This window comes from Colletotrichum destructivum, chromosome 5 (assembly GCF_034447905.1).
Source record: "Colletotrichum destructivum chromosome 5, complete sequence".
In the NCBI taxonomy this organism is placed as follows: Eukaryota; Fungi; Ascomycota; class Sordariomycetes; order Glomerellales; family Glomerellaceae; genus Colletotrichum; species Colletotrichum destructivum.
This window is the reverse complement of record NC_085900.1, coordinates 1,847,292-1,855,032: the sequence shown is the minus strand read 5'-3', so window position 1 is coordinate 1,855,032 and position 7,741 is coordinate 1,847,292. Positions and strand designations below refer to the sequence as shown.

Below are 7,741 nucleotides of genomic sequence, written 5' to 3'. Positions count from 1 at the left end.
TCGTGAGAGCCGGCCCCCTGGTTCATCTCTATTAAAAAGCTGGTCAGGGTTCTGCTGATGGATGACGCAGTGGATGTTACTCACTGGTGTTGAGCGTATCCTCTTCGGGCGGCATGCCGCGCCACAATCATGAACCCTGGTCTATATTAGTTACCCTCCTAAAGCTTTTCCCAGGGGTCAAAAACAGGCGGCTTCTTCGGGGACAACGCCACGAGCTGCCTACCAAAGACAAATCCTTTCGCGCCTCGAATGCAACCGAAAAGCCGTTATCAAAAACCCAGATTTTAGATTGCCTTTGTACAAGGGGGCGAATAATCCTCAGGTTGCAGAACGGCAATCGCGAGAAACCGCGGGGGGGTTGGTCGTGGGGATCAGCGTCGCCGCAGCACCTAGCCGTCAAAATGTATCCCGTATCCGCGATTGAGGGAATACGAGTACAGTTATGTGCGCGTATCACTCGGCGGCTACGTCGCGGTCGCTCACACAATCAAATACCCCAACACGGTACCTAACAGGTCAGTCGCCTGCACGCCAACTTGATGACCGTTGTACTATCGGAGGGGTGAGTGTCGACCCAATGTTGGCTCCGGTATCACTTCTATCGTCAACCCATGTCACAATCTGGGCGGGACTGTCTGTCACCAAGCGGAACGCCGGGCAATTGACCGTTGACACCTAGCCACCTCCTGAATCCTGCGTCGCGGCTCGGCGATGTCACTTAGTTCGACATACTGCCCGTCAACCAGAAAGAGAATAGCCAATGTCTCGGTTGGTATTGTTCTACGGCTGGCCTCACAAGCATTCGCCGTGGCCCATGGTCCAGGGCACTTCCATCCTTCTATCCAGACCCAATATATCCCATCCCATCTGCTAGTTGATGGCGAATCAACCAACTGCGGGAAGCCTACTCAAAACGAAACAGAAAGGAATGCAGTAAGTAAGCTTATCGAATCCAGGTGTCACATAAGCCTCCAATTCGGTTGGATGCAACGAAGGAGATCTTCATTGAGGATCGGCAAATTGCACGAAAGCCTCGCCTGTCCGTCCTGCACTGAACCGCCCAGTAGGCCACCCCCATCATCCCTACTCTGGTGTGGATAGAGTGTTTGTCTGTATGTTGTAAAGTCTGGCTTACAGCTCATCACAGCTACCAAATGTCGGATACTCGACGTTGTATGTTGTGTGGCTGTGCTCTGTTTGTATGTAGGGCCGCCGAATTCCACAGTATCGGCTCATGTATCAACTCTGATCTGATTTCTTGCCCGGAAAGCTAATGGGGAGACGAGCTCGTCTAAACCTGTGCGGTTCCTGATAAGATTCGAATGTGGTCCAAGAGACCATCGAGCTTGGGATGAAGAAGTGACATGGTCAATCTGCAGTTCCAACGAGGTGGTCTGGGTTAAGACCCCCAAGAGCAGCCCAGATTCCCCGGACCGGCGGGTACCTTACCTCCTTTCCTCCAAACGCGCGTTGATTCTTGACGTCTTGGTACCGGCGGGAGCAATGATAGGCCGCTAACGCGACAGACCAACTCAGGAACCAGGCTCGAACAACGAGAGTCATCGACCCTGTTCTATCCTATTGAATCCACACTCCTTAAACTCTTGAGATGGATCAAATGAGAGCATGAGCCCCAGATGCGGTCCGGGGATGTCGCGTCTCTTCACACTCCCGGATCGTCGGGATCTCGACCATTGTGATCCTTACTGGGTGCTGCAGCGGTTGCTTATGGTTTTCGGACAATGAAGACCGTCCCCTAAAAGGCCAATGGCAAGCGGTCAAGGACCTTCGATACCCTGGAGGTGCCACCTCGACTGAGATCAGCCAGCTTGGTTTTCAATGGACACATCCAGAATATGCTGACATTGCCTGGAACCCGTCGTCCACGTACCACGGAACGCTAGACGATGCCTGGGGGACGGCAACCCTTTGCTACCCGCATTTCTGCCACGTCACTTGGCTCGTCAACTCTACCGCACGTCCAATGGCCCTGGGCAGCTCATCACGACCGGACTATTTTAGAGAGCTTGGTTTACCCGATCCCTTCACGCAAGAGTCTCTTTTCACTGTGCTGTTGTGGATTCCGTAAGGGCTTCCGGTCTCCGACTCAGCCGCCTGTTGGATATTCTCCTTGGCTGGATGCGAGTAGCCAGCGGCAAATGGTTCCACATCTGTGCGTATTTCTTCGGAATCACCGCTGCGGAGGAAAGGGACGGACTCTGCCAGGCACGTGGCCAACATTCACAAAGGCTGTAGTGTTGGAGGCCTGGGCCCCGCCCCGACTGGTCCCAGGTGTGTTCTGGCTTTCATTGAGCCTGGGTTACGGGTGCCTACCTCTGGGCTGGAACCGAGGTCTTGAAATGTCACCACTGAGGAGAACTCCGCCTAGGCTCACTGCTGCGTGGGGAGAGGTAAACGTTTCCTTGTCCTTCTTCAACGATATGTAGGTGTGGTTGTGCAACCAAGAGGGAGAGTTGAGACCCTGCCAGGGCTCTCTTGTCTTCCATACTGAATCAACACGGTTTCCGTTTTTTCCAGTTGAGGGTTCCGGGGAATCCCCTGAGTCAAGGTTGTGATGCTATTGTGCAGGACATAGATACGAGCACTCCTCTTTGAGTTTGCTCCTTCGCGAGAATGTGCTGCATTTCCCAGGTCGTGTCACTGAGATCTTGCTGTTCTCGCAATTGCCTGCTCAAATGTTACAGCGACAGTCTCTTCTGGGCTGTTCCTACTAGAGTCTTCCTGGACTTACAAAGCCTCCAGTCTGCCTTGGAGACAGCTCCCCGCGCGCCTCGAGCGAGGACAGACCTCGTGGGCATGTTTCTGTAGCTGGCATTGAAAGAAAGACTGAATGACACCCCGGCTCTCTTCACACATTTCCGGACGTTAAGGTGCTTCGAACATACGTGTAGCTGTCTCATGTCAAATTTTTGGGAGCGTTGATGTAGAAAGGACAGGCTGCGTCCGTCGCAGATCGAGGTTCTGCACCACGCTTCGGAAGCCTGCTAGGACGGGGAAGATGGTCCTTGCAAGATTCATTGTGTCTTCCGAGACCGACTTGATGAAACAAATGGGAGACGGATATTGAAGCCACGTTGGGAGCTGAAATCGCCCGATCCCATACGTTTCCCTTCCTTCCGACGTGCGTCTTCGGCACTGTAATCGGCGGGCTTCGTCAGACGGGTCGGGCGGGATGCTGGGGCTGAAGGAGCCTGGAAGTTTGCACCGGAAACCCAGCGTTTAATCTACCGAGACCCCGAGGCATTGGGGACATGCGACAGACGTATATACGGTTATCGAAAATGGCTTGGCTGGAGGTTGAAACACTGCGATGGCGAGCCAACGTCAACGTCGCGTGGATCCCAGGCTCCAGAGGATTCGGAGGATCGTGTATGACAGCGCTGACGAGACCTTGAACCACGGGAGTTGCATGGTATTGGAAGTCGGGTCTTCTTCGGCTACAACTAATTACATGTCAGATTTAATGGTACGTGGGAAAAGCGAGCTGGAAAAGACTCGTGCTTTCGGTGATTATCAGTCCATGTACTAAAAAAAACCATGTTTGGATCAAACTGCGAATGGAAGCGAACTAGTTCAGAAGATTTCGCGACCACACCCTTCACTTCGAGGGACCAAACGATTCTTGACAATGAACCAGAAGTCTGTGGTGTCAAGCTTTTGAATAATAGGCGTATTGGTGGGTTGCTCAGGACGCCATCGTCGCGACAGGAGGTTGTCACGATGTCTTCATATGCCGATTTTTGTCAACAAAACAACACATACGACCATACCCACTGGAAAACTCGGGATCCCGTCCGCTCTCCCATAGATAAGCCAGTGAGGGCCGGATTAGTAGTTGGGTCGGTGACGACCAGCGAATACCTGGTGTTGTATGTTTTCATCATTTTTGTTTTGGTTATGTAAATGTAGAATTTTCGTAGTTTTGCTCTTTTGGCTGGCGACGACGGCACGGCCTCGAGCCCGTGCCCTTTCAAGCCAGACATGTGGGCACATTTCCTAGAGTCCGTTGGGGGTAGGAGTGCTGCTCCCGTCTAGAAAGGATATCGCCTGCCTTCTTCAGGAGACTGAATGGGGACCTATGCTTCATCCTAGTCCCGAGAAGACCTTATCCAGCCCGTGGAAGGCGATATGAAGTCACCAAAAGCTCGTCAGATCGGCGATCGCCAGTTCTTGCGCCAAAAACAGGCTATCCTTGGTCGTTACTGTGCTGGTGTGTCGTTGAATGACATGAACTTGGCAACAACATCGTCGGCCAAGGAGAATGTAAACCCGCCACCAAACGGTATCGGCTTAGGGTCATTATGCGGTGCGGTGCCGTGCGATGCTAGATCGATCAACGATCTAATCCCTCAAGGTGCCGCTCATAAACTCCGTAAACCCTTCCGACAGAAGAGCATTATTGCTACCGCCAACCGACGTTGGCTCACCTGGCCGTCCGGGTTCCCTGAACGGCAGTTCTCTAGTAGATCGAGAGTAGATCTGCCACGGTTGGGGGGGGTCGAAATCTGGATGAGAGTAGTACGGATGAGTCGTCACCCTGGGCTCACGCCGACCCCTCGGACGGGAGGCAGAAAAGCCACGGTAATAATCCTTAGGCGCTAAGTCTTCTTGGGAGTTTGTGGCTTTGATCTTGAACGGGCGGGACGTTGCGAGTCGGTCTTTGGGCCCTTGGAAGACCGAGGTCTCGCTGGTCTGCTCAACCACTCCATAAGAAGTGAATTCTGAGAGACAAGTCGAGGCTTCGAGGCACGAGCTGAAGTTGCATCGACAAATCGGCCCTGAACAAGTGGCTTCGAATAACTTGGTTCGCCGGGTTCCACCACGAGAGACTGCTGGTCCAAGTTATCCGGCATCCGATCGCAATGGGCCCGGTGTTGCCTCAGGAAGGCCTGAAGTCTTCCCATAAATGCTTGCGTCCAATTCAGTAAACCGTCCTCCCCAAAAAGAAGACGGGGAATCGCTCGACAAGTTTCCTCCGTAAGAGACCAGAATACTTTTTTGCGTGCTGCTTCAGGAAGCCGTTCTTCGCACATTTCGAAAATTGTCAAGAACTCGCTGCGTAACGTATCAGCAGTATCGAACTCGCTGAATATGCCGTAAATCTCCAATCTTGACGCGTAGTATGTTCTACCGTCCAGAACTGCAAAATGAAGACCGTCCAAAAGCTCTGCAAGTAGATTCGTGGATTCGAGTATAGGCAGGTTTTCTTCCCTGAAGGACTCGGCCCAGTGCATAAGCGAAGCACTCATGAGCGAGAGATCCAAGATCATCCCCAGGAATTTGGGCACCCGCTCATGCTTTGCACTGATAATGGGGACCCCTGTAGGATATAGATCCTTTTCGCGCCCCTGGGTGCGAAGGAAGCGCCAAATCTCACCGCCCCGTAACGTAAGGTGATAACAGTCATCTTCAGAATGGCAGTGCCACACTGATGAGGGGTCTTCCTCTGGTTCAGCTTGTGCCGACGAGTATACAGCGAGCTCTTCTTCGAGCTCTTCTTCAGAAGAATCTGCCTTACTACTGGCGTTTGCCAAAGTAGAGCTGTTCTGACGTCTTCGAACACCGCTGCTACGGCGATGAGGTCTGGGATGGACTGGTGCTTCGCCTCGAGGCTGGTCTTCAGAAGAAGAGCTTAGCTCATTTACTTCCCGCCGCAAAACGCGTCGAGTTCTTTCTGTTGTTCGGGGGCCATTTGAAATTGGAGGCGAGGCTTGCCGTGTTATCTTCAGAGACTTGATCATGTCAGCCGGCAAAGTAGCGGACTCTCTGTCTCTAGCCTTTGATGGACTGCAGCGAGATATCAGTGTCATTCTTGAATGAATAGGAAACCCCGCAGGGAAAGCTGGATGGGAATCTGTAACTGACGGCAGGTTGGCGAAATGAGCAGTTCCTCGTGCATCGATGAGGAAGCGAGCCGTGGTGGGAGGAGATTCAGGTTGGTCGCTAACTTTTCCTCCTTTTTCCTCATCGGTCGTGTCCCGAGAGTTCTCCTCTTTTGCCTCGCTTGAGGGTTTGGCAGCACAAGAAGTCAAACCTTTCGAAATTTCTTCCGGGCTTCTTTCCAACGGGCCTTTGAGGGTGGTGAGTTGTGCTGTCTGGTCAACCTTTTGGGGTTGCATGCCTGCCTGTGCCGGTTCGACGCCAGTACTCCAGGCCGCGGAAGGAATGTCGCCGTCAGAAGTATAGCATTCAGAGTCCGCCTCGTCAGAACTCGTGTCGTCCTCGTGCTGACTATCTTCGTCATGATCCCGAAGACTCACAGAGATGTCTTTCAGCCAAGCGTCTTCCAAGATTTCGGACGCCGACGGTCGGTCCTTCGGCGACGGTGCCAACAACCGTCGAAGAAGCTCTCGAAGGGACACAGTCACCTTCAAGGCCTCCAGCCCATGATCCGGGAAAGGATGTTCTTTAGCAGCATACTTCTGTAGCTGTGTCAAGTCTGGAAGAAAAACCTCCTTTGTCAACATTCGAAAGACGACGGCTCCGAGAGACCAAATGTCGACGGCGTGGGGATAATCCCTTTCGAGAACGAATCCCAGCATTTCGGGGGCGATGAACCCCATTGTCCCTCTCCGCATCGTTCCCAAGGTCTGTTGAGCCATGTCAGGTCGCAATCGCTTGCTGATGCCGAAGTCGGAAATCTGAACTAGCCATTGCGGGCCTTCCAATACGACAAGTATGTTCTACTCTCCGGATTAGAATAGACTGCAAATAGGAGCCGGGTGAGAGCATACCCCTGGCTTGAGATCTCTGTGCGTGAAGCCGTTGCGGTGCATGTGACGAAGTCCTTCCGCGAGTTGACAGGCAATGACCTTCGCCTCGTCTTCGGGTATAGGGTTTGCCAGGTATTTCTGCAGGTCTCCGTTGGGGACGTATTCCATGGTGATGAATATTGCTTCCGGGGTATCAAACCAGCCAAAGGACTGGACGAAGGACGGGAGGTACTACCACCCAAAGTCAGTATAAACCTGTCTCGATTTGCTTCCCGCGGAGAGAGAGGTAAGATGGGTAGCTCTTACGCGTTGCTGGGAGAACTTCATGACGGCCTCTAGCTCCAGGTGGTAGTCAATACCGTCAGCCGTCGTGGAATCGAACGGGATCTCCTTGACCGCCCTGACCGTCGGACCGTTCGGCCGCGCAGGTCGGTCGCATTTCTCCAGCCAAACAGTCCCGTAAGCGCCTTGTCCCAGTCTCTTCTGCCGCTTCCATCGTTCTTTCAAACGTACCCTCCTGTCGCGGCCCGAAGTGCCTCGTTCGTAGAATGTGTGTCGTGTGGAGTTCAGAGAGAATGAAGTCTCAAGCCTAGACTCCTGTACCAGATCGGAATGGGGAGGCATATTGGATCGTGTGTGGTAGTTCAGGTGTCATCCCGATCTGTCGCCAACCTCTGCTAGCAAGATTACTAAACGTGGTGATGGTTAACAGGACACATAGTAGAAGGTATCCAAGCTCATCCCATATCTTCCAAGGTCCCAAGGCGAATGGCAAAGTCGGTTTCCTCAATGAGATTAACTGATGTACTTAGGAGGAAGTTGTTCGGAGAAAGCGCGCGCTATACTACCGATGACCCCCCTCTTTCAGCTCAGCCTGATCACGGGACATATGCATGCATGTCAGGGCCAAGGCCTATACACGCCGATGATGATGGATTAGGAAGGCGCAGTTCCGCGTCGGCTTTCGTTCGCATCATTCCGGTTAGTCCCCGCCTAGTACATCTGCA

At 52.9% G+C, this 7,741-nt stretch overlaps 3 protein-coding genes across 3 annotated transcripts; 2 read left to right on the top strand and 1 right to left on the bottom strand.

The window, feature by feature from the left end:
* The first annotated feature begins 208 nt into the window (after positions 1–208).
* Positions 209–1,128, top strand: CDEST_08153 (uncharacterized protein). The gene has a single exon (XM_062924312.1). It carries the CDS (start codon positions 712–714, stop codon positions 1,099–1,101), a length of 390 nt encoding a protein of 129 aa, XP_062780363.1. The 5' UTR covers positions 209–711; the 3' UTR covers positions 1,102–1,128.
* A 621-nt stretch (positions 1,129–1,749) lies between these two features.
* On the top strand, positions 1,750–2,464 carry CDEST_08152 (uncharacterized protein). Its single transcript, XM_062924311.1, has one exon. The coding sequence runs from the start codon at positions 1,908–1,910 to the stop codon at positions 2,445–2,447; it is 540 nt and encodes a 179-aa protein (XP_062780362.1). The 5' UTR covers positions 1,750–1,907; the 3' UTR covers positions 2,448–2,464.
* A 1,297-nt stretch (positions 2,465–3,761) lies between these two features.
* On the bottom strand, positions 3,762–7,541 carry CDEST_08151 (Putative serine/threonine-protein kinase Atg1). The gene is made up of 4 exons (XM_062924310.1): positions 7,041–7,541; positions 6,756–6,965; positions 6,282–6,704; positions 3,762–5,808 (listed from the first exon to the last, which is right to left on the bottom strand). Exons 1-4 carry the CDS (start codon positions 7,356–7,358, stop codon positions 5,794–5,796), a joined length of 966 nt encoding a protein of 321 aa, XP_062780361.1. The 5' UTR covers positions 7,359–7,541; the 3' UTR covers positions 3,762–5,793.
* Positions 7,542–7,741: the final 200 nt, after the last annotated feature.

Excerpts from the sequence above, each read along its gene's own strand:
- CDEST_08152 (XM_062924311.1), top strand. The coding sequence starts at position 1,908 with ATGCCTGGGGGACGGCAACCCTTTGCTACCCGCATTTCTGCCACGTCA.
- CDEST_08151 (XM_062924310.1), bottom strand. The coding sequence starts at position 7,358 with ATGCCTCCCCATTCCGATCTGGTACAGGAGTCTAGGCTTGAGACTTCA. Across the intron at positions 6,966-7,040 it reads TGAAGTTCTCCCAGCAACGC|TACCTCCCGTCCTTCGTCCA; the intron begins GTAAGAGCTACC and ends TTTGGGTGGTAG. Across the intron at positions 6,705-6,755 it reads ACAGAGATCTCAAGCCAGGG|AACATACTTGTCGTATTGGA; the intron begins GTATGCTCTCAC and ends TCCGGAGAGTAG.
- CDEST_08153 (XM_062924312.1), top strand. The coding sequence starts at position 712 with ATGTCACTTAGTTCGACATACTGCCCGTCAACCAGAAAGAGAATAGCC.